The following is a 19,124-nucleotide window of genomic DNA, read 5'->3' as shown; positions in this document are numbered from 1 at the left end:
ACCCACTTAGCCCCTTGGGGAGACAGAGGGAGAGTTTGCCAGCACACACCAGAGCGCTATATATGTATAGGGACAACCTTACAATAAGTGTCTATCCCTTATAGCTGCTTATATCTGTTATTTTGCCAAATAAGTGCCCCCCTCTCTTTTTTACCCTGTTTCTGTAGTTGCAGGATGCAGGGGAGATTCTGGGAGCCTTCCTACCAGCGGAGCTGTGTGGGAAAAATGGCGCTGTGTGCTGAGGAGATAGGCCCCGCCCCCTTCACGGCGGGCTCTTCTCCCGCTTTTTTCTGGAAAACTGGCAGGGGTTAAATACATCCATATAGCCCAGGAGCTATATGTGATGTATTTTTTGCCAAATAAGGTAAATTCATTGCTTCCCAGGACGCCCCCCCCCAGCGTCCTGCACCCTCAGTGACCGGAGTGTGAAGTGTGCTGAGAGCAATGGCGCACAGCTGCAGTGCTGTGCGCTACCTTATGAAGACAGGAAAGTCTTCTGCCGCCGATTTATGGACCTCTTCTTGCTTCAGCATCTGTAAGGGGGCCGGCGGCGCGGCTCCGGGACCCATCCATGGCTGGGCCTGTGATCGTCCCTCTGGAGCTAATGTCCAGTAGCCTAAGAAACCCAATCCACTCTGCACGCAGGTGAGTTCGTTTCTCTCCCCTTAGTCCCTCGATGCAGTGAGCCTGTTGCCAGCAGGTCTCACTGAAAATAAAAAAACCTATTTAAACTTTTACTCTAAGCAGCTCAGGAGAGCCACCTAGATTGCACCCTTCTCGGCCGGGCACAAAAATCTTAACTGAGGCTTGGAGGAGGGTCATAGGGGGAGGAGCCAGTGCACACCAGCTAGTCCTAAAGCTTTTACTTTGTGCCCAGTCTCCTGTGGAGCCGCTATTCCCCATGGTCCTTTCGGAGTCCCCAGCATCCACTAGGACGTTAGAGAAAGGATATGCGGCAAGCCTATATTCTGTGTGTGACTGCGGCTGTATCTGCATCCTGAATGCTACATATGTTAAAGTGTCAGTAATAGTATATACGGCATGTCTATATTCTGTGTGTGACTGCAGCTGTATCTGCATACGGAATGCTATGTTACAGTGTCAGTAATAGGATATACGGCATGTCTATATTCTGTGTGTGACTGCAGCTGTATCTGCATACGGAATGCTATGTTACAGTGTCAGTAATATGATATGCTGCATGCCTGTATTCTGTGTGTGACTGCGGCTGTATCTGCATACGGAATGCTATGTTACAGTGTCAGTAATATGATATGCGGCATGCCTGTATTCTGTGTGTGACTGCGGCTGTATCTGCATCCTGAATGCTACATATGTTAAAGTGTCAGTAATAGTATATACGGCATGTCTATATTCTGTGTGTGACTGCAGCTGTATCTGTATACGGAATGCTATGTTACAGTGTCAGTAATATGATATGCGGCATGCCTGTATTCTGTGTGTGACTGCGGCTGTATCTGCATACGGAATGCTATGTTACAGTGTCAGTAATAGGATAAGCGGCATGCCTATATTCTGTGTGTGACTGCGGCTGTATCTGTATACGGAATGCTATGTTACAGTGTCAGTAATAGGATATGCGGCAAGCCTATATTCTGTGTGTGACTGCGGCTGTATCTGCATATGGAATGCTACATTACAGTGTCAGTAATAGGATATGCGGCATGCCTATATTCTGTGTGTGACTGCGGCTGTATCTGCATATGGAATGCTATGTTACAGTGTCAGTAATGGGATATGCGGCATGCCTATATTCTGTGTGTGACTGCGGCTGTATCTGCATACTGAATGCTACATATGTTAAAGTGTCAGTAATAGTATATACAGTGTCAAAGTCAGAAAAATATCTCTATGCACACTACCATATTTGCACCTCACACAGGTCCGTGCTGCGCATGCGTACGCTCTCCCGTACGTGCGCATACTCACAGTCGCGGGCACCCGCAGGCGCACGGTATGCGTATTTACGGTAGAGTTTATGTGGTCGTAGCATGCGACTCAATCGTTACATATTTTCACTATATAATGTATTTTGTAGATCATGGTCCCTTTGATAGATTCTGAAAGTTTGGTTAATATAGAATGTTCGTGAACAGAGAAATCCCTCTTTGTTTGATATGAAGGGTCAGACAGGAGTAATATAGTGGTGTTTAGTACCCATCGGACGAGTATTTAATTAGCAATATTCCGGTGTTGGTTTGAAGCGGATTAATCGCTCGTGCGAATAGTTATGGACATAAGAAGTTTATGAACATTTACTATTATTTGCACTTACTTATCCATGCGGCGGGAAACCCAGTTTCCCTCCCACCTGAGCTGTTTGAAATAGTCACGGCCCACCTGTATGAATCAACCTATGACCTTTTGTTATAATGCGAGGAGGAATTCCTGTGTCCAATGAACAATGAGATTGTAGGGACCATTGAATTGCATTGTGTGTGGGGCATAAATAGACAGGCCGATCACATCCAGCTCTCACTCTTCAACGGTTATCATTGCTGAAAATCGGGAGCTGGATGTCCAGAGGCGCATGCGATCGTTTCCTTTGTGCGTAAGTTTTTCTCCGCAACTATATTGATCTTCTTGTTATTGTGGGCCAATTTCTCTCTCTCTCTCTCTCTTCTCCTCTTTCTCTCTTATTTTCCCTTAAATAGTAATTGTATTATATTTCCTGTGTAGTTATCTGGTTAGGTAGTCTATGTTATATTGTAGTGTATGATTTGTATTTGTATTAATTCTTTTGCAAGTATATCATTCAGAATATATATATATTAGGCGTTGGACCCTAAGCCCAGGTATCTGTGTATTTCTTATAGTGTTAAGTATTCTCAGAGCGTCGGTGACGCTAGAACAGCTTTAAAGGTAATAAGGTTATACTGTGTTGCATTTACACCCTATCATTACACTAAGGTTTTACTGCACAATACATTGTTTATGGTTTAGATACAAAGGTTTAACATTGTGAGCGTCAGCGCCGCTGGTGATCTCCTCGTGGTCCCGAGCGTCCGCTACGCTATAGCGAATCATTAAGTTAGTCAGCAGCCAATAGCGTGCCTGCCCGTGATCTCTTGGCCGTGAGCGAACGTGACGCTTGAGCGTATGGACTACGGCTAAGCGATTGTTACGCAACGTGCGTACCCTTACGGTACTTCATACGTAGATAGCGTACAGTGTTCTTAGACCTCATAAAGGGTATTATATAAGATAAATATTTAGCTTTATCAATTGCGGGCTCGTCCTGTCCTTCACACATCTCTGCTAGGTAATTACATTAGACATTATCCATCAGCAAAGGGCGGGAGGTTATATTCCTCGTAGTGCTGTCGGGATAAGCGTCTGCTTCTCTTAGTAAAGGGTGCTGAAGGAATCCGGGAACCGGAGGTAAGAACAACACGCTAGTCTCTTTTAAAACTGTTTATTTTTCTGTCTTGCGTACACACGCACGCACACATATATATCTGCATTTCTTTTTTTCATTTGTGTATTTTCGTATATCACTCTCCTGTTTGCCAGTTTTATAGTTGATAAACGTGCTAAGAGAGATTTGCTGCTATTTTATAGTTTAAGAGTAAAAAGGTAATATAGTTAAAGTATAGACAAACACAGCTGTGCCTGAGAGACAAGGCGAAGTCAGTGTGGTGCGCGGTAGATGATAAAGGATCATCTACATTGATAAACGTATAAATTGTGTTACGGTGGATCTTTGCTGTGCGTACACGTGTCTCTAACAAAGGACTGAGACTTGCGTACGCAACCCAAGGGCCGACGCACGCAGCGTATATTACGCAACGGAGCGTACGGGTACGCCCACGTAACTCAAATCACAAGTGTTAATTTTTTTTTCAACGCGATAAATAGCGCAACGCGGTAAATAACGCAAGGCGATAAATCGCGCAAATCTATTTTAACATTCGAAATTTAAATTAACAGATCCTTCTCCTAATTGGTAACACATCTGGTCTAAAGAAAATTTCTGCGCAGAAATAGAAATAGAAACAAAAGTGTATATGTGGTGAGTGAGTGTTTGTTTTTACAATTTTTGAGGTTGAACCACAAGAAAAGTCGAGTTCTCGTGAGGTACATGCGTGTAAGTGACGTACATGGTGGCTAGGGAGGCATCCCTGGTTAAAACATACAATTTGAGCATTAGAGTGTAGCAGACCAGGAGGTCATACTGTAACAGACCAGGAGGTCATAGCAGACCAGCAGGTTCAGGTACAGCAGACAAGGAAGTCCGCTATACAGTCCACAGGCACAACACCAAGAAAGGGTTGGTGCAACACCCATATAGGCCATACAAGCTCTGGCTGAAGGAATTCGCAGCCGTAATTTTCGATTCCACTGGTCGCTCCGTACATAAGATTAGTTGCTTATGTGCTGAACGATTGTACCGCACGTAATTGTGTGCATTAGTAAACCTGACCGGTACTATTTGTGTACGAAGGTCATAAACGCTATTTGTACATTCTAACGTGATTTGTGTAATTTTTTTTATTTTAAGGGAGGTTCGCTGCTCACTCAGGAACTATCCAACAACCAATAGTTACTGGAAAGAGTAAGTGTTCTTCGGATCACCCTCGCAGGTTCCAGTAAATAGAGGTTCAGGTCGCAGGGGCCCTGGGTCGAGTACGCCAGCACTATATCAGTGTGATCAGGTCGTATTGGTCGGCGTGGGCGAGTGAGTGGGATACTCGGTAAACCGCCACCGTCAGCCTATTTTGAACATTTCGGTTTGCGTAAGGGTTGGCTGAATAAAGCAACACCTTCGAACTATGGGGGCCACTTGTTCAGGTAGGGGGCGATCAACCTCGGTTCGGGTTGATTCAGTGAACCGACCAGTCGGGTCGGCAAGGTACGTAATGTGTGAGAAATACGGAAGTCACACAGAAGCTTTATGTGATGAATGGGAGAGAATGACAGTACATGACGGGGAGAAATTCCCAAGAGTAGGTAGCTTCAGCACAGAAGTGTTAACGAATTTAAGGAGAAGGATATGTCTCATTAAATCAGCAAAGAGACGAATCAAGCATTATGATTATATACAGTTGTGGCAACAGGAGGGTGACATACAGAGAGGATTGGCTCAGGCGGCGGGATCTGGCTCTATCAGGAAACTGATCGCCACGGCCCCACCGCCACCATACATATCAGGAGAAAAATTGGTTGCGGAGAATGACGCATTAAGGTGTAACAAACAAACACTTAGCAACTGTGTAAATGTTAAAGATAATGTTAACCAATTAACCAATGCAAGTATTAACCCGTGCAAGTTGTACCCTGTTTTGAACTTTCCTCAGGAGTGTGATCAAGAGGACGAATCGGCAACAATTTCAGCGCTCTCTCTAGCAGCCACCATAGCAGAGACCACAGTAGGCACAGCTCCACCCCCGAGATTAGTAACAAAGGCCCCTAGCGGAGGGATAGGTGAGGTCGTATCAACGGGTAAGTACGGCACCATACACTATGCTGAAACTATTTCACCACAGCCTGTAGAATCTACACAGAATGAGGTTGTTAGAGTTAATCCTGTTAAGGTAATAGTAGTTCCAAATGGGAAAACAGACACTTCAGGAGTCACTCCTGTTAGGAACATTGCCATGTATAGCCCATTTTCCCGAATGGAATTAAGGACCATAGTGTCGGAATTCCCTGACCCTAGAAAAGACTTAGTTGCCAGCCAAAAATACATCAGAGACCTAGGTAACACTGTAGAGCCCAACAACAAAGACTGGCAGATATTGCTGAGAGCATGTTTACCCTCCAATGTTGATGCAGCTCAATTTTTAGCTGACTGTGGATTAGATCAGGATGTACCTCTTACAGAAGTGTACAACAAAGACAATGTAAAAAGAATAAGTTTACAGTTAAAGGAGTATTTCCCAGCCGTAGTTAAATGGAACAAAATATTCTCCATTAAACAGAAGGAGTCAGAAACAGCTGCAGAGTATTTTCACAGAGCATTATCAGAAATGGCAAAATACACAGGCATAGAGGACATTAAAACAAACATAAACCATCGAGAAGTAGCAGTATCGGTACTGATGGATGGTTTAAAAGAGTCATTGAAGACTAGGGTACAGACCACACAACCATGTTGGCGAGGTCTGTCTGTGGCTACTTTGAGAGAGGCTGCTATTGATCACGATAGGAACATCACCAGACACAGGGAACAACAAGGTGATAAGTTAATGGCAGTAAGTATACAGGCCCTGACCACAATGCAGCCTTTGTTTATATCACCAAACCCTGTGGGTAAGTCAAATGTGGTTACTTGTTATTCTTGTCATAAACAGGGACACATGGCACGAGATTGTAGAGTGAAGAATTCACGAAACTCATACCAACCCCCTAGACAACGACACGACACACGACATTGGGATCAGGGTCCGCAGAAACGGAGTTATGAGCCACATACAGGGGAAACAAAAAGATATCCCCCGAACAGAGACTGGCAAGCCTCTGGTAGCTCCCAATTAACTCCATCACAAGTAGTTGCTGCCAGCAGGATTCAGGGAGGTCACCATACCCAATAGGGGTGTGGCCATACCTGTAATCTGCAGCCAGTAAAATTGATTGCAAGCCTTGGAAGTGAACCAGAAATTGCAATCAATGTAGCTGGTAAATCATTAAACTTTCTTGTAGACACAGGGGCGGCCAAATCAGTGATAAATTCGACAGTGGGCATGAGAACCACTGGTAAGACAATTCCAGCCATAGGGGTGACGGGAGTAGTCCAGCACTACCCTGTTAGCAAACCAGCCGAGATTACAATAGGGCCTTTACACACCAAGCATTCCTTTTTGCTGGCTGCATCGGCACCAACTAATCTCCTGGGAAGAGACTTACTGTGTAAAATGGGGTGCGTCATTTATTGTACTCCTGAAGGTGTATTCTTGGACATACCTGAGAATCACGCTCAGGAAGTGCGAGACATGTTAGACTCCCCATCAAAATTAATGTCACATACCATTATGACAAATAGGACTCCATCCCAAGTAGAAGAAATGACATCCCAAATACCAGAGTCACTTTGGACTAAAGATGGACAGGACACTGGATTAATGGCAAACGTAGCTCCGGTAGTTGTACAAGTAAAAGATGGTAGGATAGCTCCAAAAATCCCACAGTACCCTCTGAAGCCAGAGGTGGAGTTAGGAGTGTATCCCGTAATAGAGCGCTTGCTACAACAGGGCATTCTGGTAAGAACGTCCAGCCCTGCCAATAGTCCCATCTTCCCTGTTAAAAAGAGTGGGGGGAGGGGTTACCGGCTAGTGCAGGATCTAAGGGGGATTAACAAAATAGTTGAGAGTCAGTTCCCCGTAGTGCCAAATCCAGCTGTCATCCTAATGCAAAACCCTCCCACTGCGAAATTGTTCACTGTTATTGACCTCTGCTCCGCTTTCTTTTCGGTACCTCTGCACCCTGACAGTCAATATTTGTTTGCATTTACATACAGAGGAGTCAAATACACATGGACTCGATTACCACAAGGATTCATAGATAGCCCAAGTATATTTTCCCAGGCTTTGCATGATTGTTTACAGTCTTTCCAACCAGTGAGTGGATCAGTATTAATACAGTACGTGGATGATCTACTACTGTGTTCTGATTCATTGGAAGCATCCCTGAAGGATACGAAACAGCTCCTGTTTCATCTTTCAGACACAGGACACAAGGTTTCCAAAGACAAGTTGCAATTATGCCAAACTAAGGTAAAATATTTGGGACACTGTCTAACACAAGGACTGAGACACCTGACCGCTGATAGAATTCAAGCAATTAGAGACATGACTCTGCCACAAACCCAGCAACAGATCAGAACATTTTTAGGAATGTGTGGGTATTGCCGTAACTGGATCCCAGGGTTTTCCATTCTAGCGTTACCCTTGCAGGAGATGGTCTCCTCAAACAAACCTGATCGGATTTCGCATACAGACGAGTCTGAGACAGCATTTGAGAGACTTAAACAGTGCCTAACGCAGGCACCAGCATTGGGTATGCCAGACTATGGGAAACCCTTTGAACTATACGGAACAGAAAGTGCTGGTTGCGCGGCAGGCATACTAACCCAAAAGCACGGTGATGCCAGCAGGCCAGTAGCACATTACAGCGCTCAGCTAGATACGGTAGCGCGATCCCTCCCCACATGCTTGCGAAGCGTTGCTGCGATAGCATTGCTAGTAACGAAAAGCGAAGACGTCGTGCTAGGTCACAACCTCACAATTCATACACCACATGCAGTGTCAGCCTTGTTAAATTCTGCCCAAACCAGACACATCTCATCAGCGCGGTTTACAAGATGGGAATTGGCACTAATGGCCCCCGTAAACATCACCATAAGGAGATGCAGTGCATTAAATCCTGCAACATATCTCCCAGGTGTGCCTGGACAGGCACAAAGGGTGGAGGATGAGAGTGGTGGGGAAGGAGGATTTAATACAAAGGAAGACACACATGATTGTATGGAATATTTGACCCAAAATTTTACCGCAAGGCCTGACATCAGTGACAACCCACTGGAAGATGTAGAACTTACGTTCTACACGGACGGTAGTTGTCATAGACAGTCAGACTCGGGAGACTTGTGTACTGGATACGCAGTCGTAGATGACCAAGGCACCATCGAAGCGGAACCGCTAGGCCCACCTCACTCAGCCCAGGTTGCTGAACTGGTCGCCCTAACCAGAGCATGTGAATTGGCTAAGGGCAAATCAGCCAATATCTACACCAATTCTAGATACGCATTCGGGGTAGTCCATGATTTCGGAGCCCTATGGCGCCTCAGAAATTTCATGACGGCAGCTGGTACACCGGTAGCGCATGCAGCTCACATAAAAAGGCTTCTAACAGCGATACAGGAACCCGACAGAGTGGCTGTTATCAAATGTAAAGCACACACATATAGCCAAGACCCAGTATCACTTGGTAACAGCCGAGCAGACGAAGCTGCTAAGTTAGCAGCTGCTACCCCCAGACAGACAAACACCACACAATTGATGGTATTTAATACCATCAACACACAGAAGTTGTGTGAAATGCAAAATTTGTGTTCCACACAGGAAAAGGCAGTCTGGAAGGCAAAGGGATATGGCCAGGAGTCCTCAGGACTCTGGACGGATGGACATGGTAAACCGGTGGCCCCCAGAGCATATCTTCCATGTTTAGCTGAGGCAGCTCACGGGCTGACTCATCTGGGCAAGGAAGGAATGTGCAAGTTGGTAAGAGCATATTGGTGCGCCCCAGGATTTTCATCTCATGCGAGTAAGAGAGCAATGTCATGCCTTACCTGTTTGAGAAAGAACATCGGAAAGGCAATACCAACAGAACCATCTCATATCCCACCTGCCGGCGGCCCTTTCCAGGTAATACAGATTGACTTTATTCAATTACCCCCTTGTCGAAATTTGAAATATGTACTTGTTTGTATAGATGTTTTCTCAAATTGGGTCGAAGCATTTCCAGCGGCCACAAATACCGCTATGTTTACTGCTAAGAAAATTGTGCAGGAATTTGTATGTAGATATGGTATCCCTAGAATTATCGAAAGTGATAGGGGTACCCATTTTACAGGTGATGTCTTTCAAGGAATGTGTAAATTGATGGGAATTGATAGCAAGCTGCACACTCCATACCGTCCACAGGCGAGTGCGAAAGTGGAAAGAGTGAACAGCACTATTAAAAATAAACTGAGTAAAGTGATGGCAGAGACAGGATTGACATGGCCAGAAGCTTTACCCATTGTACTGTACAGCATCAGAACCACTCCCAGGTCCCCTCTTAATCTGTCTCCCTTTGAAATCTTGTTTGGTCGACAACCGCATGTTATGATTAACCCTCAGGATGATTTGAAGTGTAACAATGAAGTGACTGTAAAATACTTGATTAACATGAGTAAACAGTTAAGGAATCAAAATGATAATCTGAAGTTAGTGATTCCTGATTTACCAGATAGTAATTGTCATGACATTGAACCTGGGGATTATGTAATGATACGGAATTTTCTACGCTCAGGTTGCCTTATTGACAGATGGGAAGGACCATACCAGGTCTTATTGACTAGCACTACAGCATTGAAGGTTGCTGAGAGAGAGACTTGGGTTCATTCGTCCCACTGTAAAAAGGTTGCTGATCCAGAGAGCCCCCGTGATAAGGAACAGACGGTAGAGGTTGTATCACTGGAGTGTCTGTTCCAGGAGGATTGAGGCGGCACCTGAGCATTGAAAATCACAAGACCAAAAGCAGTTGTCGATCCCCTGTTCCCTTTTATTGTTTTTCTCCAACTTCCCATCCCCTCTCCCTCAAATTATTTTTTCCCCCTTCTCATTCTTCTCCGTTTCCTCCTACAAGATGGACTTGCCCCAAGAGACTGTGATCCGGATTTTCCTGTTGACCATGATGTTGACCAGAGCAGTCTGTTCCGGCGAGAGTACCACGGAGGTCGAGAGAGGTTCTGGAATGGGTTCTGATGACAGAGATGGAGGCGTAGTTTTCCAAGAACAACATAATCAACAAGCAAAGGCGAGTATCAGAAAACGATCCGATAGCATTGACCATAGAAGGAATTGTGAAGGATTGTTAGCTGAAGAAAACTGTATCTGTCGGCTCTGTAACAATGTCATTGAGGATGGGTGCATAAAGAAATGCCAATCCAGTTTTAATATCCATATGGACCGGCATCCATTGAGTGACTATCACTCCTTAGTGGGTAGTGTGTTAAATAAAACAGATTGTTGGGTATGCTCTCAAGTACCTCAAGGTCATAGCAAATCAGGGCTAGTACCATTTCCTTTAACGTTAGGGGAGGTACTTGAGTTAAGTGGTGGGAGACCGGTGGACAGGAGGTTTAATATCTCCAGCCCTCCTAGTTTGAAGCTCCACCAATACCATGTGGATAGGTCCCTATTATGTTTTAACATCTCCAATCCCCGAAAGCCGGGAAATTGGGAAGTGTCATGGAGTAATCAAACCATGACCTTTTCGCATAGAGCAGATAGAATGCCTACAGATACAGAGCTTATACGCCACATAGCCAGTAGAGGAAAATCTTTCCGGTATAGGTATACCTTAGGAAATAGGATTACGAGAGTTGGAGAGGTATCACCAGGATACTGTGCACATATCGTACAACCTGATACGTGTACTAAGCAGATGGAAGAATTAGGGTTAGAAGATTTCACATGGAAGGTGTGTAATATGGTTATGTCCTACTCCGTCCCATATGTTCTCCCCGATGATGCATATTTCATATGCGGGAGAAAGGCGTATAAGTGGCTTGCCCCAAACTCTGAAGGATTGTGTTATATTGGAAAAGTACTGCCTGAAGTAATGACTGTATCACATGACAAAATGAAAGACATACACCGTGTTGCCCAAACTCCTTATACTCACACCCATTACGAGCACGTAGTTAAACGGCACCTGATAGAAAGAACAGAGCATCCGGCCTCTGACATGACCCATGAATCCACCGGGATTCAGTTTCTAATCGCGTTAGACATCACTCGCACCGCCAGAGGAGTGTTGAATTATAAATACATATCTGCGCTCGCCAATTTGTTAGATAATATCACTGAAATGTATGATGACACGTTTAGGTATACTGGAAGAGAACTTCAGGCTTATAAAACAGAACTGGTACAGCATAGAATGGTTCTTAATTACCTCACAGCAGTGACAGGCGGATATTGTGTCACACTGGCAACACAATACGGCGTGAAATGTTGCACATATATTACGAATAGCACCGAGGACCCGGTCGAGGTCATAGACCAAAAGATGGACGATATTCTCCAACTGAAGTGGGAATTTCGCAGGAGACACAATCTCACTCTTGCTGCTGTAGGTAATGAGCTGACTGGTTGGGTGTCATGGTTGAACCCGCGAAATTGGTTCTCTGGTTTAGGAGACTGGGCTCAAGGAGTCATAATGGATGTTGGGAAGTTTCTCCTATGTATCTTAGGTGTTATCATAACGATTGGTTTGATATTTAGATGCGGTCAGGCTTTAATGAGGTGCAATCGTCGTACTAGGGTAATGAGTTTAAGGAGTGAGGAAACTGTAATTCCAATGGACGTGATTTATGACCCAACGGTAGAAACAATGATGTGATGAAAATGCGATTTCTACGGTCCGTTTCTTTCACCTGTTTTTCCGTTTTCTCCAAGGTAAAAAGACCCACTTGGACGAGGAGTTTGATGAGCCGATATACAGACAACAGATGGATTAAAGAAGAAGTTTTGACAACCTGATACACAGATTTTTGATGAACTATGCCATGGATCCCCAGTTTCCCTAGAAATTTTAAAATTACGCTAGCCCAACACTTTTGTAAATCTATGGACATTGACAGCTTTGCTCGCACCTTATGGGCAAAAGCACAAAGAAGACTGCATTCAACAGACACCAAACAAGACCTCAATCGACGAATGTACATTTACCTGACATAGAATACCACCGCATTTACCGTAATTATGTCTTTTCTTCATTTCTACAACCCTCAGGTAATGACACACATAGTCGATAGGGAATACAGGCACAGATATCAGCAATCACATATCTCCCCCATTCATGTATCATCAACTAAAATGTGCTCCCCCATTTTGTTACAACCAAAGCCGAAAAGAGCTCGGTAAAGTTTGACAGCCCATCCACAGACCCGTACCACGGGATAAGAAGGAATTCAAATGTATACTTCGCAATACCTCGAAGCTTGATTTAAAACACGTACGGCACGATGATACATGACCCCCAAGCACGGATTCATACACACATGCTTCTGCTATCTCACTAGGTCATACCCTTTTCCTACCTTCTCCTCTCCTCCCCTACCCAACCATGTAAATGTATTAACCCCTGACATATATTTTTCTCTTTTTGAAATGTTTTAGAAGGTGGCAGTTATTGTTGACTGCCAAAGGGTGTACTGTCAAAGTCAGAAAAATATCTCTATGCACACTACCATATTTGCACCTCACACAGGTCCGTGCTGCGCATGCGTACGCTCTCCCGTACGTGCGCATACTCACAGTCGCGGGCACCCGCAGGCGCACGGTATGCGTATTTACGGTAGAGTTTATGTGGTCGTAGCATGCGACTCAATCGTTACATATTTTCACTATATAATGTATTTTGTAGATCATGGTCCCTTTGATAGATTCTGAAAGTTTGGTTAATATAGAATGTTCGTGAACAGAGAAATCCCTCTTTGTTTGATACGAAGGGTCAGACAGGAGTAATACAGTGGTGTTTAGTAACCATCGGAAGAGTATTTAATTAGCAATATTCCGGTGTTGGTTTGAAGCGGATTAATCGCTCGTGCGAATAGTTATGGACATAAGAAGTTTATGAACATTTACTGTATTTGCACTTACTTATCCATGCGGCGGGAAATCCAGTTTCCCTCCCACCTGAGCTGTTGGAAATAGTCACGGCCCACCTGTATGAATCAACCTATGACCTTTTGTTATAATGCGAGGAGGAATTCCTGTGTCCAATGAACAATGAGATTGTAGGGACCATTGAATTGCATTGTGTGTGGGGCATAAATAGACAGGCCGATCACATCCAGCTCTCACTCTTCAACGGTTATCATTGCTGAAAATCGGGAGCTGGATGTCCAGAGGCGCATGCGATCGTTTCCTTTGTGCGTAAGTTTTTCTCCGCAACTATATTGATCTTCTTGTTATTGTGGGCCAATTTCTCTCTCTCTCTCTCTTCTCCTCTTTCTCTCTTATTTTCCCTTAAATAGTAATTGTATTATATTTCCTGTGTAGTTATCTGGTTAGGTAGTCTATGTTATATTGTAGTGTATGATTTGTATTTGTATTAATTCTTTTGCAAGTATATCAATCAGAATATATATATATTAGGCGTTGGACCCTAAGCCCAGGTATCTGTGTATTTCTTATAGTGTTAAGTATTCTCAGAGCGTCGGTGACGCTAGAACAGCTTTAAAGGTAATAAGGTTATACTGTGTTGCATTTACACCCTATCATTACACTAAGGTTTTACTGCACAATACATTGTTTATGGTTTAGATACAAAGGTTTAACATTGTGAGCGTCAGCGCCGCTGGTGATCTCCTCGTGGTCCCGAGCGTCCGCTACGCTATAGCGAATCATTAAGTTAGTCAGCAGCCAATAGCGTGCCTGCCCGTGATCTCTTGGCCGTGAGCGAACGTGACGCTTGAGCGTCTCGACTACGGCTAAGCGATTGTTACGCAACGTGCGTACCCTTACGGTACTTCATACGTAGATAGCGTACAGTGTTCTTAGACCTCATAAAGGGTATTATATAAGATAAATATTTAGCTTTATCAATAGCATGTCTATATTCTGTGTGTGACTGCAGCTGTATCTGCATACGGAATGCTATGTTACAGTGTCAGTAATATGATATGAGGCATGCCTGTATTCTGTGTGTGACTGCGGCTGTATCTGCATACGGAATGCTATGTAACAGTGTCAGTAATATGATATGCGGCATGCCTGTTTTCTGTGTGTGACTGCGGCTGTATCTGCATACAGAATGCTACGTTACAGTGTCAGTAATATGATATGCGGCATGCCTATATTCTGTGTGTGACTGCGGCTGTATCTGCATACAGAATGATACGTTACAGTGTCAGTAATAGGATATAGGGCATGCCTATATTCTGTGTGTGACTGCGGCTGTATCTGCATATGGATTGCTACGTTACAGTGTCAGTAATAGGATATGCGGCATGCCTGTAATCTATGTGTGACTGTGGCTGTATCTGCATATGGAATGCTATGTTACAGTGTCAGTAATAGGATATGTGGCATGCCTATATTCTGTGTGTGACTGCGGCTGTATCTGCATACTGAATGCTACATATGTTAAAGTGTCAGTAATAGTATATAGGGCATGTCTATATTCTGTGTGTGACTGCAGCTGTATCTGCATACGGAATGCTATGTTACAGTGTCAGTAATAGGATATGCAGCATGCCTATATTCTGTGTGTTACTGTGGCTGGATCTGCATATGGAATGCTATGTTACAGTGTCAGTAATAGGATATGCGGCATGCCTATATTCTGTGTGTGACTGTAGCTGTATCTGCATACGGAATGCTATGTTTTAGTGTCAGTAATAGGATATGCGGCATGCCTATATTCTGCGTGTGACTGCGGCTGTATCTGCATACAGAATGCTAGGTTACAGTGTCAGTAATAGGATATGTGGCATGCCTATATTCTGTGTGTGACTGTGGCTGTATCTGCATATGGAATGCTATGTTACAATGTCAGTAATAGTATATACTGCAGTCCTAGCCAACTTGTGGCTCTCCAGTTATTGTGAAATTACAAGTCCCAGCAGGCCCTTCTACACTGTTTGCTATTAGGAAATGCTAAAACTGTGGCAGAGCTGGAGAGCCACAGTTTGGCCAGGGCTGATAAACAGCATGCCTATATTCTGTGTGTGACTGAGGCTGTATCTGCATATGGAATGCTATGTTACAGTGTCAGTATTTGGATATGCGGCATGCCTATATTCTGCGTGTGACTGCGGCTGTAGCTGCATACGGAATGCTATGTTACAGTGTCAGTAATAGGATATGCGGCATGCCTATATTCTGTGTGTGACTGCGGCTGTATCCGCATATGGAATGCTATGTTACAGTGTCAGTAATAGGATATGCGGCATGCCTATATTCTGTGTGTGACTGCGGCTGTATCTGCATACTGAATGCTACATATGTTAAAGTGTCAGTAATAGTATATAGGGCATGTCTATATTCTGTGTGAGACTGCAGCTGTATCTGCATACAGAATGCTATGTTACAGTGTCAGTAATAAGATATGCGGCATGCCTGTATTCTGTGTGTGACTGCGGCTGTATCTGCATACGGAATGCTATGTTACAGTGTCAGTAATATGATATGCGGCATGCCTGTATTCTGTGTGTGACTGTGGCTGTATCTGCATACAGAATGATACGTTACAATGTCAGTAATAGGATATACGGCATGCCTATATTCTGTGTGTGACTGTAGCTGTATCTGCATACGGAATGCTATGTTTTAGTGTCAGTAATAGGATATGCGGCATGCCTATATTCTGCGTGTGACTGCGGCTGTATCTGCATACAGAATGCTAGGTTACAGTGTCAGTAATAGGATATGTGGCATGCCTATATTCTGTGTGTGACTGTGGCTGTATCTGCATATGGAATGCTATGTTACAATGTCAGTAATAGTCTATACTGCAGTCCTAGCCAACTTGTGGCTCTCCAGTTATTGTGAAAGTACCAGCAGGCCCTTCTACACTGTTTGCTATTAGGAAATGCTAAAACTGTGGCAGAGCTGGAGAGCCACAGTTTGGCCAGGGCTGATAAACAGCATGCCTATATTCTGTGTGTGACTGAGGCTGTATCTGCATATGGAATGCTATGTTACAGTGTCAGTATTTGGATATGCGGCATGCCTATATTCTGTGTGTGACTGCAGCTGTATCTGCATACGGAATGCTACGTTACAGTGTCAGTAATAGGATATGCGGCATGCCTATATTCTGTGTGTGACTGCAGCTGTATCTGCATACGGAATGCTACGTTACAGTGTCAGTAATAGGATATACGGCATGCCTATATTCTGTGTGTGACTGCGGCTGTATCTGCATATGGAATGATACGTTACATTGTCAGTAATAGGATATGCGGCATGCCTATATTCTATGTGTGACTGTGGCTGTATCTGCATATGGAATGCTATGTTACAGTGTCAGTAATAGGATATGCGGCATGCCTATATTCTGTGTGTGACTGCGGCTGTATCTACATACTGTATGCTACATATGTTAAAGTGTCAGTAATAGTATATAGGGCATGTCCATATTCTGTGTGTGACTGCAGCTGTATCTGCATACGTAATGCTATGTTACAGTGTCAGTAATAGGCTATGCGGCATGTCTATATTCTGTGTGTTACTGTGGCTGGATCTGCATACGGAATGCTATGTTACAGTGTCAGTAATAAGATATGCGGCATACCTATATTCTGTGTGTGACTGCGGCTGTATCTGCATACGGAATGCTATGCCTATGTTACAGTGTCAGTAAAAGGATATGCGGCATGCCTATATTCTGTGTGTGACTGCGGCTGTATCTGCATATGGAATGCTATGTTACAGTGTCAGTAATAGGATATGCGGCATGCCTATATTCTGTGTGTGACTGCGGCTGTATCTGCTTACTGAATGCTACATATGTTAAAGTGTCAGTAATAGTATATAGGGCATGTCTATATTCTGTGTGTGACTGCAGCTGTATCTGCATACGGAATGCTATGTTACAGTGTCAGTAATATGATATGTGGCATGCCTGTATTCTGTGTGTGACTGCAGCTGTATCTACATACAGAATGCTACGTTAGAGTGTCAGTAATATGATATGCGGCAAGCCTATATTCTGTGTGTGACTGTGGCTGTATCTGCATACAGAATGATATGTTACAGTGTCAGTAATAGGATATACGGCATGCCTATATTCTGTGTGTGACTGCGGCTGTATCTGCATACAGAATGCTATGTTACAGTGTCAGTAATATGATATGCAGCATGCCTGTATTCTTTGTGTGACTGCGGCTGTATCTGCATAAGGAATGCTATGTTACAGTGTCAGTAATAGGATATGCGGCATGCCTGTATTCTGTGTGTGACTGCGGCTGTATCTGCATACAGAATGCTGTGTTACAGTGTCAGTAATAGGATATGCGGCATGCCTATATTCTGTGTGTGACTGCGGCTGTATCTGCATACAGCATGCTGTGTTACAGTGTCAGTAATAGGATATACGGCATGCCTATATTCTGTGTGTGATTGTGGCTGTATCTGCATACAGAATGCTACGTTACAGTGTCAGTAATATGATATGCAGCACACCTATATTTTGTGTGTGTGACTGCGGGTGTATCTGCATACGGTATGCTACGTTACAGTGTCAGTAATAGGATATGCAGCATGCCTGTATTCTTTGTGTGACTGCGGCTGTATCTGCATAAGGAATGCTATGTTACAGTGTCAGTAATAGGATATGCGGCATGCCTGTATTCTGTGTGTGACTGCGGCTGTATCTGCATGCAGAATGCTGTGTTACAGTGTCAGTAATAGGATATGCGGCATGCCTGTATTCTGTGTGTGATTGTGGCTGTATCTGCATACAGAATGCTAGGTTACAGTGTCAGTAATAGGATATGCGGCATGCCTGTATTCTGTGTGTGATTGTGGCTGTATCTGCATACAGAATGCTACGTTACAGTATCAGTAATATGATATGCAGCACACCTATATTTTGTGTGTGTGACTGCGGGTGTATCTGCATACGGTATGCTACGTTACAGTGTCAGTAATAGGATATGCAGCATGCCTGTATTCTTTGTGTGACTGCGGCTGTATCTGCATAAGGAATGCTATGTTACAGTGTCAGTAATAGGATATGCGGCATGCCTGTATTCTGTGTGTGACTGCGGCTGTATCTGCATACAGAATGCTGTGTTACAGTGTCAGTAATAGGATATGCGGCATGCCTGTATTCTGTGTGTGATTGTGGCTGTATCTGCATACAGAATGCTACGTTACAGTGTCAGTAATATGATATGCAGCACACCTATATTGTGTGTGTGTGACTGCGGCTGTATCTGCATACGGTATGCTATGTTACAGTGTCAGTGATAGGATATGCAGCATGCCCCCATCAGTAAGGGGTATATCACCCGTTACGGTCTGTCCCATCGCCAGGACACAAATACACAGTACTCACTCTGCGCTGATCCCCTTGGAGATGGAATTGAAAGACACGAGCTGGACCCTTTCTGAGTAGCGAGGCCCCATTTCAAAGAGAACTTTCTTGAAGGAATGAAAAGCGGCTCCTGGACCAAAGACGTTCTCCTGGTAGACCTTGAGAAAGCAAAAATAACTATATTAATGGAGCTGAATAAACTCCTATTCTGTACACTGACTTTTATTACAAAGGCCATGTGCCGTATTGTAGAGGATAAACATGCAGAGGCAGCCGGTCAGGGTCGTCCCGTGTGACTGATCTGTGCAGCTGCTCAGCTCTCTGGGCCTGATTCTCATTTGGAAGTA

General features: G+C 44.1%; 1 protein-coding gene across 1 annotated transcript in view; it reads right to left on the bottom strand.

Annotated features, from left to right (window-relative positions):
- The window catches only part of LOC134927087 (alanine aminotransferase 2-like), a 259,669-nt gene that overhangs the window by 86,328 nt on the left and 154,217 nt on the right, over positions 1-19,124 (bottom strand). The window contains exon 7 of the mRNA XM_063921093.1: positions 18,799-18,935. Within this exon, the coding sequence (XP_063777163.1) occupies positions 18,799-18,935 (137 nt within the window). The remainder of the gene's footprint in view (positions 1-18,798; positions 18,936-19,124) is intronic.

Source organism: Pseudophryne corroboree, chromosome 5, assembly GCF_028390025.1.
Source record: "Pseudophryne corroboree isolate aPseCor3 chromosome 5, aPseCor3.hap2, whole genome shotgun sequence".
In the NCBI taxonomy this organism is placed as follows: Eukaryota; Metazoa; Chordata; class Amphibia; order Anura; family Myobatrachidae; genus Pseudophryne; species Pseudophryne corroboree.
The sequence above is the reverse complement of the archived record's forward strand: the minus strand, read 5'-3'. Positions and strand labels throughout refer to the sequence as shown.